Source organism: Pecten maximus, chromosome 5 (assembly GCF_902652985.1).
Source record: "Pecten maximus chromosome 5, xPecMax1.1, whole genome shotgun sequence".
Lineage (NCBI taxonomy): Eukaryota > Metazoa > Mollusca > Bivalvia > Pectinida > Pectinidae > Pecten > Pecten maximus.
The window spans coordinates 48,429,854-48,448,574 of record NC_047019.1 but is presented as its reverse complement, the minus strand read 5'-3'; the positions used below and the strand labels follow the sequence as shown (position 1 = coordinate 48,448,574).

The 18,721-nt window shown below is 40.8% G+C and overlaps 1 protein-coding gene across 3 annotated transcripts in view; it reads right to left on the bottom strand.

Annotated features, from left to right (window-relative positions):
- Positions 1-1,855: 1,855 nt before the first annotated feature.
- Positions 1,856-18,721, bottom strand: part of LOC117328237 — a 33,455-nt gene continuing 16,589 nt past the window's right edge. Inside the window, exons 3-10 of one of the 3 annotated variants that reach the window (XR_004532932.1) lie at positions 18,195-18,301; positions 17,005-17,116; positions 15,836-15,927; positions 13,828-13,886; positions 10,015-10,092; positions 7,146-7,221; positions 4,853-5,438; positions 1,856-4,722 (exon numbers count right to left, since the gene is read on the bottom strand). Coding sequence is in view for 1 of the 3 variants with exons in the window: in XM_033885695.1 (XP_033741586.1) it covers positions 5,190-5,438; positions 7,146-7,221; positions 10,015-10,092; positions 13,828-13,886; positions 15,836-15,927; positions 17,005-17,116; positions 18,195-18,301 (773 nt within the window). In the remaining 2 variants the exon portion in view is untranslated. Of the gene's footprint in view, positions 5,439-7,145; positions 7,222-10,014; positions 10,093-13,827; positions 13,887-15,835; positions 15,928-17,004; positions 17,117-18,194; positions 18,302-18,721 lie in introns of all 3 variants that reach the window. The other 2 variants (XR_004532931.1, XM_033885695.1) reach the window with 2 other exon arrangements.

Sequence of the window (18,721 nt, the reverse complement as noted above, 5' to 3'; positions counted from 1 at the left end):
CAGATGTAGTGATATTACACGTCCTCCGTGTCACCCGGTACGTGTACACAGATGGAGTGATATTACACGTCCTTCGTGTCACCCGGTACGTGTACACAGATGGAGTGATATTACACGTCCTTCGTGTCACCCGGTACGTGTACACAGATGGAGTGATATTACACGTCCTTCGTGTCACCCGGTACGTGTACACAGATGGAGTGATATTACACGTCCTTCGTGTCACCCGGTACGTGTACACAGATGGAGTGATATTACACGTCCTTCGTGTCACCCGGTACGTGTACACAGATGGAGTGATATTACACGTCCTTCGTGTCACCCGGTACGTGTACACAGATGGAGTGATATTACACGTCCTTCGTGTCACCCGGTACGTGTACACAGATGGAGTGATATTACACGTCCTTCGTGTCACCCGGTACGTGTACACAGATGGAGTGATATTACACGTCCTTCGTGTCACCCGGTACGTGTACACAGATGGTAGTGATATTACACGTCCTTCGTGTCACCCGGTACGTGTACACAGATGGAGTGATATTACACGTCCTTAGTGTCACCCGGTACGTGTACACAGATGGAGTGATATTACACGTCCTTCGTGTCACCCGGTACGTGTACACAGATGGAGTGATATTACACGTCCTTAGTGTCACCCGGTACGTGTACACAGATGGAGTGATATTACACGTCCTTCGTGTCACCCGGTACGTGTACACAGATGTAGTGATATTACACGTCCTTCGTGTCACCCGGTACGTGTACACAGATGGAGTGATATTACACGTCCTTCGTGTCACCCGGTACGTGTACACAGATGGAGTGATATTACACGTCCTTCGTGTCACCCGGTACGTGTACACAGATGGAGTGATATTACACGTCCTTCGTGTCACCCGGTACGTGTACACAGATGGAGTGATATTACACGTCCTTCGTGTCACCCGGTACGTGTACACAGATGGAGTGATATTACACGTCCTTCGTGTCACCCGGTACGTGTACACAGATGGAGTGATATTACTCGTCCTTCGTGTCACCCGGTACGTGTACACAGATGTAGTGATATTACACGTCCTTCGTGTCATCCCGGTACGTGTACACAGATGGAGTGATATTACACGTCCTTCGTGTCACCCGGTACGTGTACACAGATGGAGTGATATTACACGTCCTTAGTGTCACCCGGTACGTGTACACAGATGGAGTGATATTACACGTCCTTCGTGTCACCCGGTACGTGTACACAGATGTAGTGATATTACACGTCCTTCGTGTCACCCGGTACACAGATGTAATGATATTACACGTCCTTCGTGTCACCCGGTACGTGCACACAGATGGAGTGATATTACACGTCCTTCGTGTCACCCGGTACGTGTACACAGATGGAGTGATATTACACGTCCTTTGTCAAGTTAAGACTTCAAAGTTCTCATGATTGGAGGAATTCGAAGATATTTTGAAAAATATTAACACATGTTACTGTTAACGTCACTTGTATCATAAAACATGTATTTTCCAGTCAGAACATATACTTATTTTAATATGATTATTTTATTTATATAAAACTACACTTATTTCAATATAAAATTATTTTATTTATTTCAACATTTACTTATTCCAACCTATACTTATTTCAAGTGTCTTCCAACATATTATAATTTCAACGTGTTCTTCGTTCTATAATACAGCTGGTTTCTTTATAAAAACGATTATGACCAATATACATATATATACAAGAAATGTATATATATATAATATAGCTTAGAAACACAAATGACGAAGGACGACAACTTTTTGACTCGTGCCCTGACATTAATTTTGTTTTCATTAAAACTCAACAAGTTTGTCACTTACAATACACGTTTATTCAAATGACTCACAATGGCGCAATATACAATTAGAAACACTATTAAGATACATAATTGTAAATCATAATGAACCCTTTTCAATTTCTCAAACATCCACTCACACATTCTCACCACAACACCAGACTGAGTAAACCGCTAACCCGGGATACAAGCTGTAGAAAACCAAGTTCTGTCACGCAGTATCTTCCCCAAACCCCGGGATAGAAAAAGACCCCTTTATTCTATGTACTCCACATTCCCGGCCACTTTTGATCTAGAAGGACATAACATGACACGCCCAGCTCACTCGTCATGTCTAAATTATATAACGTTCCTGTAGTATTACACTAGTTTGATATTACTATACAACATACAACACCGGTATATCGAGAAATAGTGTCAGATTCAGATTCAGATTCTTTATTTTGCCGGGAGCCTTACGGCTCATAGGCGCATCAACAATACATGTACAAAGAATACAATCATTCACGTCTAATAAACACACTCGCACACTTTCACACTCATTCACACACTCTCACATACACCAACATAAATAAATAACTACATACTCAAGGAGAGTGATGGCTATGTGTAATAATACACAAAACTTAACACACAAAAGTGTTAAATGGTAAAAGTAAGCATTGTAAAACTTACACATAATTAAGTACAAACTCATGATAGGGAATTAATAATTGAATATGTAAGAATAAGCTGCAGTGTTGTGCACTATAAATACTAAAAAAAAAAAAAAAAAAAATAAAAAAAATTACTGGTTATCACGCTGCCTTACAGCAAAATACAAAAAAAAAAGAAATAGTGTCCCTGTCTCACTGTGAACACGACATTGTTGGACTTGAAGTGAATGATGTTTTAATGCTTGACATCGAAAACAACTGCACAGTTCAACATCTTATAAATGTGTGAAACATGAATGCTTACAATACACTGTGTAGCGGGCCACTAAACCAGTAAATAAATGGTTATATTACAAAACTTGATAAAGGAGTAAAACAAACCAATCAATGGAACATTGGAACGGATGTCATTATATATACGATATCTAAGACATGTCACCTGTATTTTGATGTAGTATACACACCGTACCTTATGTATATATGATTTTGTTATCTGACTCACTATATAAATGGACATTAACCAAATTTGACTGTTTTCCTATAAAACATGCTTCCCATGAACTGTTGCCCGGTCACATGATTTACCGTGAATGCTACCCATGAACTGTTGCCCGATCACGCGGTGACCAATCGAACGTGCCTAATTACAAGCGTACAGATGACAGTGACTACACTACTTGTCGTCGACAGGTTTGTAAACATCGGTCGACTGTAAACATGACTTCTAGGTTTGAAGACATAAACGATGACGAGCTTTTAAATCTCATAGAGAACAGAGACCCAGCTAATATCAGGAATATCATCAAGGGTTCTGTGAGTTATTAAATTTTGAATTTCAGACTGTTTTTTTGTTGTTGTAATGTATTCACCTCAATGGTCAGATAACAAAACAGTTGTTTCATGCCTCATCAGTCAACAGTCAAAACAGTTTCCACTCGGTGTTGGTACTGACCAGGTGAACTGTTTCCCTCGGCCTTCGGCCTCTGGGAAACAGTTTACCTGGTCAGTACCAACATCTCGTGGAAACTGTTTTGACTGATGAGGCATGAAACAACTGTAAACTGTCACACGATCAGACACGATAGACATTTTACAATAAGAGACGATTGTCATATGGTAGTCTGTTCTTCTGATCTGTACATATGTCCACAATAGCTCAGTCGCTTAGAGCGTCGGCCACGCAAACCTCAGGTGAAAGGTCAGAGGTCGTGCTCCGACGCTCCGTACCCGCGTCGGTTTGTGTTTCTCATGAAATTGAGAAACAGGCCAGTCTGTGTTGTGTGGTTGTGACCTTGGTAAAACGTTTTACTCTCATTGATCTGGATGGCATACGTCGGACCTCCCGTATGTTGTTCAGTGAGGTAGTCACCAACTACTACTACAAGGACATTCCATCTCAAAATGACATTGGCTGTTCATGGGACGCTTATCCCATCAACCAAACAAATGCCTGCATAATCATTCTATACCTGTGTATGGACATAGGATAGCATTGACACAAAGAAATCTATTATAAAACCAGCTATATAATAAAACCTACCACAACTATAAAACTACAAGTCATATTTATGGAAATTGGACATAAATATCAATATATTAGCCCACCCTCCTTAGAGATTCGTCTCCAAATATACAAATGGTAGCATAAATAAGTTAACCAAAAATGTATAAGATTACATATATGAAGACAAAAAAAAGTTGTAGTACTGTACTCTAATACTGTACTGTAATACTGTTTTGTATAACTGAATAACTGTTGTGTAGAACTGTAGAATTTTACTGTAGTACTGTTCTGTAGTACTCTACTGTAGAACTGTTATGTAGAATTGTAGTACTGTTCTGAAGTACTGTTATGTAGAACTGTAGTGCTATGCTGTAGTACTGTATTGTAGTACTGTACTGTAGTACTGTTATGTAGAACTGTAGTGCTATGCTGTAGTACTGTATTGTAGCACTGTTCTGAAGTAATGTTATGTAGAACTGTAGTGCTATGCTGTAGTACTGTATTGTAGTACTGTACTGTAGAACTGTTATGTAGAACTGTAGTACTGTTATGAAGTACTGTTTTGTAGTTCAATCCAGGACAACTCGTCACAAGTCAGACCTGTGTTGTTACCAGTCAATCACGCTCTAAATCAATCCAGGACAACTCGTCACAAGTCAGACCAGTGTTGTTACCAGTCAACCACGCTCTAAATCAATCCAGGACAACTCGTCACAAGTCAGACCTGTGTTGTTACAATGTACCAGTCAATCACGCTCTAAATCAATCCAGGACAACTCGTCACAAGTCAGACCTGTGTTGGTACCAGTCAATCACGCTCTAAATCAATCCAGACAACTCGTCACAAGTCAGACCTGTGTTGTTACCAGTCAATCACGCTCTAAATCAATCCAGGACAACTCGTCACAAGTCAGACCTGTGTTGTTACCAGTCAACCACGCTCTAAAACAATCCAGACAACTTGTCATAAGTCACTCTGAAACCGTAACTCAAATAATCTCATATGTTTGATGATTTGTGTGATGACGGCGAGCAGTGTCAGTGTTTTATAACAACATTTTTTTTGTGTGTGTGGCCAAAATGATAGTTTGAAGTAACTTACAGCCATGTCACAGTGCCTTTATTTGAGTGATGATTAGTCAGGTTTAATCAATAGAAGACAACGTATCTCCTCGATCGTCAATATCACAACTAGCGTCGCGCTTTCTTATATCCAGATATAACGCCATTTAGGGGCAAGCTTGGGCAACAAAATTTACAGAACACTTCGAAACTCTTCTCCGCTTCCTCTCCCTCCTCCCCCTCGTCGGCCTCCTCAGTAATCGTTAGAGGCTGGGTCTTTAGAGAGGTGACCGCCTCCACGAGACTAGTATACATGTTACCATTAAGACTGAGGCGGGCATCATATGGGTGATTGGCGACAGCTTCTCTGTAATCTCCCTGTAAACAGATGTAAAACAATCATAACGAAATAAACATCCCGAGGAAAAGTAAGCTACCGTTTGTGTATCATGTATGACCACCGTTTGAGTATTGTGTATGACCACCGTTTGTGTATTGCGTATGACTACCGTTTGTGTATCATGTATGACTACCGTTTGTGTATCAGGTATGACCACCGTTTGTGTATCATGTATGACTACCGTCTGTGTATCATGTTTGACTAACGTTTGTGTATTATGTATGGCTACCGTTTGTGTATCATGTATGACTACCGTTTGTGTATCATGTATGACTAAAGTTTGTGTATTATGTATGGCTACCGTTTGTGTATCATGTATGACCACCGTTTGTGTATCATGTATGGCCACCGTTGGTGTATCATGTATGGCTACCGTTTGTGTATTATGTATGACTACCGTTTGTGTATCATGTATGGCCACCGTTTGTGTATCATGTATGACTACCGTTTGTGTATTATGTATGACTACCGTTTGTGTATCATGTATGACTACCGTTTGTGTATCATGTATGACTACCGTTTGTGTATCATGTATGACCACCGTTTGTGTATCATGTATGACTACCGTTTGTGTATCATGTATGGCCACCGTTTGTGTATCATGTATAGCCACCGTTTGTGTATCATGTATGGCCACCGTTTGTGTATCATGTATGGCCACCATTTGTGTATCATGTATGACTACCGTCGGTGTATCATGTCTGACTACCGTTTGTGTATCATGTATGACTACCGTTTGTGTATCATGTATAACCAGTGATTGTGTATTATGTATGACCATCGTTTGTGTATCATGTATGACCACCGTTTGTGTATCATGTATGACTACCATTTGTGTATCGTGTATGACTACCGTTTGTGTATCATGTATGGCCACCGTCTGTGTATCATGTATGGCTACCGTCTGTGTATCATATATGGCCACCGTTTGTGTATCATGTATGACCAATGTCTGTGTATCAAGTATGACCAACGTCTGTGTACCATGTATGACCAATGTCTGTGTATCATGTATGGCCACCGTTTGTATATCATGTATGGCCACCGTTTGTGTATCATGTATGACCACCGTTTGTGTATCATGTATGGCCACCGTTTGTGTATCATGTATGACCACCGTTTGTTTATCATGTATGACCACCGTTTGTGTATCATGTATGGCCACCGTTTGTGTATCATGTATGGCCACCGTTTGTGTACCATGTATGACCAGTGCGTATCATGTATGAAGACTGCTTCACGAATGCGACAGATGCATTTTACGTTTTCTAGAACGTCCCAGAGCAGCACGACAAATCGGATGATTATTAATGGCAAGACTTCTAGTAGTAATCGACCAAATGTATCATGTTATGTTACAATTCTGACGAGGCTTCTGGGTGGAGCTGGCATGCAATACTGCTGAAAAGTCGCCGTCACCATGACGTCCATCACTTTTAGCAATGATGAATAAATGTTTCTTGTTCCATTCAAAATGCCATGCGTATTGACATCACTTCTGTATCATTTATCAATGCAAGTATATTTACAACTATGCAATTAATTCAAAATACATTTATGCCATTTACATTATGTATAAAATGATTTTTTTGGGGAAATATTTCGCGTGTTCTGTGAATCTATAAACAATTGTTACCAGCTAACAGTGCCCGTTATCAGAACTGTTTTACTGTGATTAAACATACCGATATCTCCACGTGTTCTACAGTGCCCTCATATTGAACAGACACAACGAAAGCACCAACTGTCGTCTGACTCATTCTGAAAATCAAAACACGATAACATTACCGATTGGTTTTTTTTACTCTTCTTTACTGTCTTTCTTTTTTTTAAAGTAAATTTACAAGAAACAATACCCCTAGTCTCGATGAGCTGCTATTCATCATAAACCTTGTCTGAAAGTTGAATTAACCACTGGGAATTCCTATCCATACCGGAATGGTATCAGAACGACTCTCACGAGTCCGGTATACGAGCGACAGATAAAGAACCCCTGATCACTTTACCTGACGAGGTAAGTCCCACAGTGCGAGATAAAGAAGCCCTGATTACTTTACCTGTCGAGATAAGTCCCACAGTGCGAGATAAATAAGTCCTGATTACTTTACCTGACGAGTTAAGTCCCACAGTGCGAGATAACGAAGCCCTGATTACTTTACCTGTCGAGATAAGTCCCACAGTGCGAGATAAATAAGCCCTGATTACTTTACCTGACGAGTTAAGTCCCACAGTGCGAGATAAAGAAGCCTTGATTACTTTACCTGACGAGGTAAGTCCCACAGTGCGAGATAAAGAAGCCTTGATTACTTTACCTGACGAGTTAAGTCCCACAGTGCGAGATAAAGAAGCCTTGATTACTTTACCTGACGAGATAAGTCCCACAGTGCGAGATACAGAACCCCTGATTACTTTACCTGACGAGATAAGTCCCACAGTGCGAGATACAGAACCCCTGATTACTTTACCTGACGAGATAAATCCCACAGTGCGAGATAACGAAGTCCTGATTACTTTACCTGACGAGATAAGTCCCACAGTGCGAGATAAATAAGTCCAGATTACTTAACCTGACGAGATAAGTCCCACAGTGCGAGATAAAGAAACCTTGATTACTTTACCTGACGAGATAAGTCCCACAGTGCGAGATAAATAAGTCCTGATTACTTTACCTGACGAGATAAGTCCCACAGTGCGAGATAAAGAAGCCTTGATTACTTTACCTGACGAGATAAGTCCCACAGTGCGAGATAAATAAGTCCTGATTACTTTACCTGACGAGGTAAGTCCCACAGTGCGAGATAAAGTCCTGATTACTTTACCTGACGAGTTAAGTCCCACAGTGCGAGATAAATAAGTCCTGATTACTTTACCTGACGAGATAAGTCCCACAGTGCGAGATAAATAAGTCCTGATTACTTTACCTGACGAGATAAGTCCCACAGTGCGAGATAAATAAGTCCTGATTACTTAACCTGACGAGATAAGTCCCACAGTGCGAGATAAAGAATCCTTGATTACTTTACCTGACGAGTTAAGTCCCACAGTGCGAGATAACGAAGCCTTGATTACTTTACCTTACGAGATAAGTCCCACAGTGCGAGATAAAGAAACCTTGATTACTTTATCTGACGAGTTAAGTCCCACAGTGCGAGATAACGAAGCCTTGATTACTTTACCTGACGAGTTAAGTCCCACAGTGCGAGATAAAGAAGCCTTGATTACTTTACCTGACGAGATAAGTCCCACAGTGCGAGATAAAGAACCCCTGATTACTTTATCTGACGAGATCAATCCCACAGTGCGAGATAAAGAACCCCTGATTACTTTATCTGACGAGATAAATCCAACAGTGCGAGATAAAGAACCCCTGATTACTTTACCTGACGAGATAAATCCCACAGTGCGAGATAACGCAGCCCTGATTACTTTATCTGACGAGATAAATCCCACAGTGCGAGATAACGAAGCCCTGATTACTTTATCTGACGAGATAAGTATCACAGTGCGAGATAAAGAAACCTTGATTACTTTACCTGACGAGGTAAGTCCCACAGTGCGAGATAAAGAAGCATTGATTACTTTACCTGTCGAGATAAGTCCCACAGTGCGAGATAAATAAGTCCTGATTACTTTACCTGACAAGATAAGTCCCACAGTGCGAGATAAAGAAGCATTGATTACTTTACCTGACGAGGTAAGTCCCACAGTGCGAGATAAAGAAACCTTGATTACTTTACCTGACGAGGTAAGTCCCACAGTGCGAGATAAAGAAGCATTGATTACTTTACCTGACGAGATAAGTCCCACAGTGCGAGATAAAGAAACCTTGATTACTTTTTCTGACGAGATAAGTCCCACAGTGCGAGATAAAGAAGCCTTGATTACTTTACCTGACGAGATAAGTCCCACAGTGCGAGATAAAGAACCCCTGATTACTTTACCTGACGAGATAAATCCCACAGTGCGAGATAACGCAGCCCTGATTACTTTATCTGACGAGATAAATCCCACAGTGCGAGATAACGAAGCCCTGATTACTTTATCTGACGAGATAAGTATCACAGTGCGAGATAACGAAGCCCTGATTACTTTACCTGACGAGATAAGTCCCACCGTGCGAGATAAAGAAGTCCTGATTACTTTACCTGACGAGATAAGTCCCATAGTGCGAGATAAAGAACCCCTGATAACTTTATCTGACGAGATAAATCCCACAGCGCGAGATAAAGAAGTCCTGATTACTTTATCTGACGAGATAACCCCCCACAGTGCGAGATAACGAAGTCCTGATTACTTTACCTGACGAGATAACCCCCACAGTGCGAGATAAATAAGTCCTGATTACTTTACCTGACGAGATAAGTCCCCCAGTGCGAGATAAAGAAGCCTTGATTACTTTATCTGACGAGATAAGCCCCACAGTGGGAGATAAAGAAACCCTGATTACTTGACCTGACGAGGTAAGCCCCACAGCGCGAGACAAAGAACCCCTGATTACTTTACCTGACGAGATAAGCCCCACAGTGCGAGATAAAGAACCCCTGATTACTTTACCTGACGAGATAAGTCCCGCAGCGCTCATTCTTAAGAATACTCTCTGCATCTTTTCTGGACATCTCACCGGCGAACCAACTGTTTCAGGAAAATTAAAGTATAAAGTCAAGTCATTCCGAAATGTTGTACAGCTAAAGCTCGGAGGGAAAATATAGCTCACTCCGAACATGGTGTACGGCTAGAGGGCAGAGGGAAAATATATATCAGTCCGATAACGGTGTACAGATTGATGTTTTAGGATGGTGGTGGATGAGGTGGTGGATGAGGTGGTAGTGGAGGATGGGAGTGGTGGCGGGGTGGGGTTGGATAAAGCTCACTCCGAAACACGTCAGCGGGAAAATGTACTTTCGTGGATGGTTTGTCATATTGCGTTTCTACGGTCAAACTTCCGATTACATCATAACAGACTTCTATTACAATGTTAAAACCTTAAAACCATTTTATCTTTAGCCAGCTTAAACTTATAGAAAATCACATTGGTATTAATCCAGCGAAATGGGGCCTTAGGGGGTAACACCAAGAAAGTTTTTGAGTTCGTGGGTGGCAGCATGCAGAAGAATGTGGTTTTTCGCAACGGATAGAATTGAGATGTTAAGTTTGTTTTTATTTTCTTTTTGCATTAAAACCTCGGCATTTCAAATTGATAGTTATGATAGGCAACATGCAGTATTTGTTTTCTTCTGTATGTAAATCCCTTAGAGAATACACTGCGATCAAGGTCACGTGTATACAAATGAGTTGAAAAGGTTGGTCTCTTTCATAGACAGGGATATATTAAAAAGTTCGTAACTTCTTGACTTCATTTCGACAATTTTTGATGTTATAAAATCATTTTTTTATTTGTAGGTCCTAAGTAGGCATACAAACATGGACTAAATGACATTTATTGTCAAAATAAAAACAATGCTTTACACTCTCCCGGAGATTTATCATCTTTAAGGTATCATTTATGCCGATAATGTATCTTGTTCTAAACTAATTTTGTTGTCATCCTGTTCCAGACGACTTTTGTTGTAATCCTGTCCTAGACGACTTTTGTTGTCATCCTGCCCTAGACGACTTTTGTTGTAATCCTGTCCTACACGATTTTTGTTGTAATCCTGTCCTAGACGACTTTTGTTGTCATCCTGCCCTTGACGATTTTTGTTGTCATCCTGTCCTACACGACTTTTGTTGTCATCCTGTCCTTGGCGACTTTTGTTGTTATCCTGTCCTTGACGATTTTTGCTGTCATCCTGTCCTAGACGACTTTTGTTGTCATCCTGCCCTAGACGATTTTTGCTGTCATCCTGTCCCTGACGACTTTTGTTGTCATCCTGCCCTTGACTACTTTTGTTGTCATCCTGTCCTTGACGATTTTTGTTGTCATCCTGTCCTTGACGACTTTTGTTGTCATCCTGTTCTAGAGGACTTCTGTTGTCATCCTGTCCTTGACGACTTTTGATGTCATCCTGTCCTTGACGATTTTTGTTGTCATCCTGTCCTTGACGACTTTTGTTGTCATCCTGTTCTAGAGGACTTTTGTTGTCATCCTGTACTTGACGACTTTTGTTGTCATCCTGTTCTAGAGGACTTTTGTTGTCATCCTGTTCTAGAGGACTTTTGTTGTCATACTGTCCTTGACGACTTTTGTTGTCATCCTGTCCTTGACGACTTTTGTTGTCATCCTGTTCTAGAGGACTTTTGTTGTCATACTGTCCTTGACGATTTTTGTTGTCATCCTGTCCTTGACGATTTTTGTTGTCATCCTGTCCTTGACGACTTTTGTTGTCATACTGTCCTTGACGATTTTTGTTGTCATCCTGTCCTACACGACTTTTGTTGTCATCCTGTTCTAGAGGACTTTTGTTGTCATCCTGTTCTAGAGGACTTTTATTGTCATACTGTCCTTGACGACTTTTGTTGTCATCCTGTCCTTGACGACTTTTGTTGTCATCCTGTCCTTGACTACTTTTGTTGTCATCCTGTCCTTGACTACTTTTGTCTACAGTGATCTCTGTTTACAATTTTTACAATTTTTACAATACACAACATGTTTCATGCTTCATTACCGTTTTTTTAGTACTCGCTTACATGCTCCTACGTTCAAACATGCATGCATACCTACGTACATACAATCGTACACTCATGCTCATTCGATCCGTTTGGCGCCTATACAGACGCAAAAAAAGACTCTGACATACGATAAACAGACAATATGGCAGGGACTGACCGACTTAAAAACCCTGTCACTGTTAGACATAAGACAAGCACACAATTCACTGATAGTTTAATAAAAACACACCATCAGTCAAATACACATATAGAACCTTTTATACGTAAGATATCACTCAATTACCGACAAGGTATACAATTCAAATTTAATTCTGTCAATCATACATAAAGACTTGCATACATCTCAATTTAGAGTCAACATAAACACACAGTCATACAGATACTCATGGAAAGACAGTTAAACTTAAGATCCACACAATAACAGACAAGATATACAAACTCGGTCAAACATACACATAGGACCGACAGACTCATAGACATATAGATATATCCAGTTTCACACTTAAACTCATAAGTACGTGTACGATAATATCTTTTATAATTGCTGATGTCACTATGTTAGCTGTTTTGCCATCATAGTGCTTAAACAGTTTTCTTTTATTGTTAATTCATTCTGTATTCTTATCCAGTGTATTAGTTCATAGTTCAATTGTACCGATATCCATGTTTCAGTGTTGTTATTCCGCCCTAGACGACTTTTGTTGTCATCCTTTCCTGAAAGACTTTTGTTGTTTTTATTTCCTAAATGACCATTTGTTGTTATCCTATCCTAAACGACTTTTGTTGTTATTGTGTCCTAAACAATTTTTATTTTTATCTTTTCCAAGGTGACGTTTGTTGTTTTTTCTGTGATGGACGGCCTTTGGTGTTTTCCTGTCCTAGACGACTATTGTTGTCATCCTGCCTAAACCACATTTTGTTATCAGGTCCTAAACGATTGACATTGACTAACATGGATTAACATGGATTAACATGGATTAGTGGGGACTAATATGGACTAATATGGACTAGCAGTGACTAAGAGGGACTAACACGGACTAACAGGGACTGATATGGACTGATATTGACTAACACGGACTGACATGGACTAACAGGGACTGATATGGACTGATATGGACTAACATGGACTGATATGGACTGATATGGACTAACATGGACTGATATGGACTAACATGGACTGACATGGACTAACATGGACTGATATGGACTAACACGGACTAACACGGACTGACATGGACTAACATGGACTAACATGGACTGACATGGACTAACATGTACTAACATGGATTAACATGGATTACAGAGACTAGCAGGGACTAACATGTACTAACATGTACTAACATGGATTACAGAGACTAGCAGGGACTAACAAGAACTCGACTTGAACGACTTTCATTCCTTACCCACCAATATATCCTCAAACAATCGCATTCAACTGTGGCTTTTCAGGAATTGTTATTAAAGAAAGTGAAACTTTAATGTAAGGACCTTTCCGTTCATACCAAGTTGAATCTCCTTTCACCCGGAAGGAAGTCCAGCAAGGTTAGTTACATGTACGTATTAGATCAATTCACTGGTTGAAGTTTCAAGGTGAAAATGTAAAGTCATAGTTACTTACTTTTAGGGGATGCTATCATCGATCCAGTGATAATCTACCCGAGTTTATATCACATACTGTTGTTAACGGACGTAGTACCTACTCCAGATTAAAATAATGATTTAAACAACCACCAAAGTAAAGATAGTTAGAATACTTACCTCATTTTCTCTCTTCTACTTTTATCCCTCACAATACTGGCGGCCTTGATACTGTGAATCTGTAACATTGGATCATTATATTTAGATGGAAAGCTGTCACTCAAATAGCGTACACTATTGGAGTGTAGGGGTTGTTCATACCTGGTTTGTTAAGTATTGTTCTACGTCCTATCAACAGCTAAGGTCTTCTAAAGACGCTGTTAATACAAGCAAAAGTAGCAGCCGACAAACTCAAAACAAAACTACATTATTCAGCGTTCTTGGGATTCATCGTTGATGCTTGTAACGACAAACTACAACTATGGAACTATCGCGGTAGTCGTTAGAGACTCATTCTGTATCAATGTTGTCTCCAGTTTGTATCAACTAATTCATCTGTAGATGTATTGTTCACGTTTGTGCAATCATCTGCCTTCTGTACTTACTGACCTGTTGACTTCTGTACCGTACTGACCTGTATACCTCTGTACCGTACTGACCTGTTGACCTCTGTACCTTACTGACCTGTTGACTTCTGTACCGTACTGACCTGTTGACCTCTGTACCATACTGACCTGTTGACCACTGTACCGTACTGACCTGTAGACCTCTGTACCGAACTGACCTGTTGACCACTGTACCGTACTGACCTGTTGACCTCTGTACCATACTGACCTCTGTTGACCTCTGTACCGTACTGACCTGTAGACCTGTGTACCGTACTAACCTGTCGACCTCTGTACCATACTGACCTGTAGACCACTGTACCGTACTGACCTGTAGACCACTGTACCATACTGACCTGTAGACCTCTGTACCGTACTGACCTGTAGACCACTGTACCGTACTGACCTGTCGACCTCTGTACCATACTGACCTGTAGACCACTGTACCGTACTGACCTGTAGACCTCTGTAGCGTACTGACCTGTCGACCACTGTACCATACTGACCTGTAGACCTCTGTACCATACTGACCTGTAGACCTCTGTACCGTACTGACCTGTAGACCACTGTACCGTACTGACCTGTAGACCTCTGTACCGTACTGACCTGTAGACTTCTGTACAGTACTGACCTGTTGACCACTGTACCGTACTGACCTGTAGACCTCTGTACCGTACTGACCTGTTGACCACTGTACCTTACTGACCTGTTGACCACTGTACCGTACTGACCTGTCGACCTCTATATCATATTGACTTCGTTACCTTACTGGCCGGCTACATTCTGTACCCTACCGGCCAGTTGACCTATGGTCGTATTACCATGTTGCCTTCTCTACCGCATTACCATGTTGCCTTCTGGACTGTACTTACTTTTTGACCTCTGGCCGGTACTAGCCTGTTGATATGTGGCCGTACTGGCCTGCTGACCTCTGGACCGTACGAGCCTGTTGATATGTGGCCGTACTGGCTTGTTGACCTCTAGCCCGTTCTAACCTGTTGATATGTGGCCGTACTGGCCTGTTGACCTCTGGCCCGTACTAACCTGTTGATATGTGGCCGTACTGGCCTGCTGACCTCTGACCCGTACTAACCTGTTGATATGTGGTCGTACTGGCCTGCTGACCTCTGGCCTGTACTAACCTGTTGATATGTGGCCGTACTGGCCTGCTGACCTCTGGACAGTACTAACCTGTTGATATGTGGCCGTACTGGCCTGCTGACCTCTGGCCCGTACTAACCTGTTGATATGTGGCCGTACTGGCCTGCTGACCTCTGGACCGTACTAACCTGTTGATATGTGGCCGTACTGGCCTGCTGACCTCTGGACTGTACTGACCTGTTGATATGTGACCGTACTGGCCTGCTGACCTCTGGACTGTACTGACCTGTTGATATGTGGCCGTACTGGCCTGTTGACCTCTGGCCCGTAGTAACCTGTTGATATGTGGCCGTACTGGCCTGCTGACCTCTGGACCGTACTAACCTGTTGATATGTGGCCGTACTGGCCTGCTGACCTCTGGACTGTACTGACCTGTTGATATGTGGCCGTACTGGCCTGCTGACCTCTGGACTGTACTGACCTGTTGAAGGAGGACGCCCTCATTTCGTTTCACTGGTCCTAAGTATTTGACTAGACGTGCGAAGTTCTTATATTCAACCACAGCCGTTTCATCTGTAACATTTGTGGACCATAATCATTGATAAACTTAAGTTGTATTATAATGGCATGTTCTATTTTTATTCATATTTCAATGAGAGCTCAATATGTTTCCTCCGTACAAATAATACTGAGAGGGTAGATAATTATACAAAATAAGACTGAGGGGACAAATAGTTATACAAAATAAGACTGAGGGGACAAAGAGTTATACAAAATATGACTGAGGGGACAAAGAGTTATACAAAATAAGACTGAGGGGACAAATAGTTATACAAAATATGACTGAGGGGACAAAGAGTTATACAAAATATGACTGAGGGTACAAAGAGGTATACAAAATATGACTGAGGGGACAAAGAGTTATACAAAATATGACTGAGGGGACAAAGAGTTATACAAAATAAGACTGAGGGGACAAAGAGTTATACAAAATAAGACTGAGGGGACAAAGAGTTATACAAAATAAGACTGAGGGGACAAAGAGTTATACAAAATATGACTGAGGGGACAAAGAGTTATACAAAATATGACTGAGGGGACAAAGAGTTATACAAAATAAGACTGAGGGGACAAATAGTTATACAAAATATGACTGAGGGGACAAAGAGTTATACAAAATAAGACTGAGGGGACAAATAGTTATACAAAATAAGACTGAGGGGACAAAGAGTTATACAAAATAAGACTGAGGGGACAAAGAGTTATACAAAATATGACTGAGGGGACAAAGAGTTATACAAAATATGACTGAGGGGACAAAGAGTTATACAAAATATGACTGAGGGGACAAAGAGTTATACAAAATATGACTGAGGGGACAAAGAGTTATACAAAATATGACTGAGGGTACAAAGAGTTATACAAAATAAGACTGAGGGTACAAAGAGTTATACAAAATATGACTGAGGGGACAAAGAGTTATACAAAATATGACTGAGGGGACAAAGAGTTATACAAAATAAGACTGAGGGGACAAAGAGTTATACAAAATATGACTGAGGGGACAAAGAGTTATACAAAATAAGACTGAGGGGACACAGAAACCTTCAAAAGAGGTTTCGGGAGTTATGATGGGTTATAAATACTCACCTGCCATATCAACCTTCAGCAAAGTTTTAAAGAGATTTAGGACTTTGGAATCAGCAAGTAAATCATGGGCGTTCGAAAAATCCTTTAATGCTTTAATGAATTTCTCCAGGAACTGCAATGATATTTAAATCTTCTATAATGCTTATACGAACGCCTTATACTTGCAATGCAAAATACCAGTATACATAGTATATCAATATTGATAAAGAGCGGTGTGCAATATAGTTCAATTCGATGCCGGTCTACTACTGTACCGGAAGCAATACCTTAATATGACAATCGGTTAACTACAGTGCCGGCAGAATTACCTTAATATCACAACAGGTCTACTACAGTGCCGGCAGAATTACCTTAATATCACAACAGGTCTACTACAGTGCCGGCAGAATTACCTTAATATGACAACAGGTCTACTACAGAGCCGGCAGAATTACCTTAATATCACAACAGGTCTACTACAGAGCCGGCAGAATTACCTTTATATGACAATCGGTTAACTACAGTGCCGGCAGAATTACCTTAATATCACAACAGGTCTACTACAGTGCCGGCAGAATTACCTTAATATCACAACAGGTCTACTACAGTGCCGGCAGAATTACCTTAATATGACAACAGGTCTACTACAGAGCCGGCAGAATTACCTTAATATCACAACAGGTCTACTACAGAGCCGGCAGAATTACCTTAATATCACAACAGGTCTACTACAGAGCCGGCAGAATTACCTTAATATGACAACAGGTCTACTACAGAGCCGGCAGAATTACCTTAATATGACAACAGGTCTACTACAGTGCCGGCAGAATTACCTTAATATCACAACAGGTCTACTACAGTGCCGGCAGAATTACCTTAATATGACAACAGGTCTACTACAGAGCCGGCAGAATTACCTTAATATGACAACAGGTCTACTACAGAGCCGGCAGAATTACCTTAATATGACAACAGGTCTACTACAGAGCCGGCAGAATTACCTTAATATGACAACAGGTCTACTACAGAGCCGGCAGAATTACCTTAATATCACAACAGGTCTACTACAGAGCCGGCAGAATTACCTTAATATCACAACAGGTCTACTACAGAGCCGGCAGAATTACCTTAATATCACAACAGGTCTACTACAGAGCCGGCAGAATTACCTTAATATCACAACAGGTCTACTACAGAGCCGGCAGAATTACCTTAATATGGCAACCGTTTTCATCCAAACCCTTGCGCGGTACACTTCTCCAGAAATCGATGGAATCTTGGGAAGGCAGCGCTGAATCTATCAATGAGCAATTTTCACCTAAAATTGAAGGAATGATATTCTATGTAGAAAAAGTCGCATACATTTAATAGTGTGAATTGATAAACCCAGGATCAAATCCAGCAAAGGACACAATACAATGTAGCCAAATATTTATAAGATATATAAGAGGGGCCGTTGAAGGAGGTTTATCTATTCTAATGAATTAATTCTTAACATCAATGAAACAACCAGAATATGTTTTAGACAGAGAATGGGTAAAAATCCAGCTTCAAAGAAACAAGGATATTACAACAGGATCTCTCTATATGCCAACATGAAATAACATGGACTTAATTGAAGTTAAAAAAAGGATGACAAAGATTATTGGACTCAAAAAGCAAATATGTGAAACTTACTGGATACTTTAACTGACGTGACATGTTTTGGAACAGCATGACAGTAAGACAAGGCCGATGG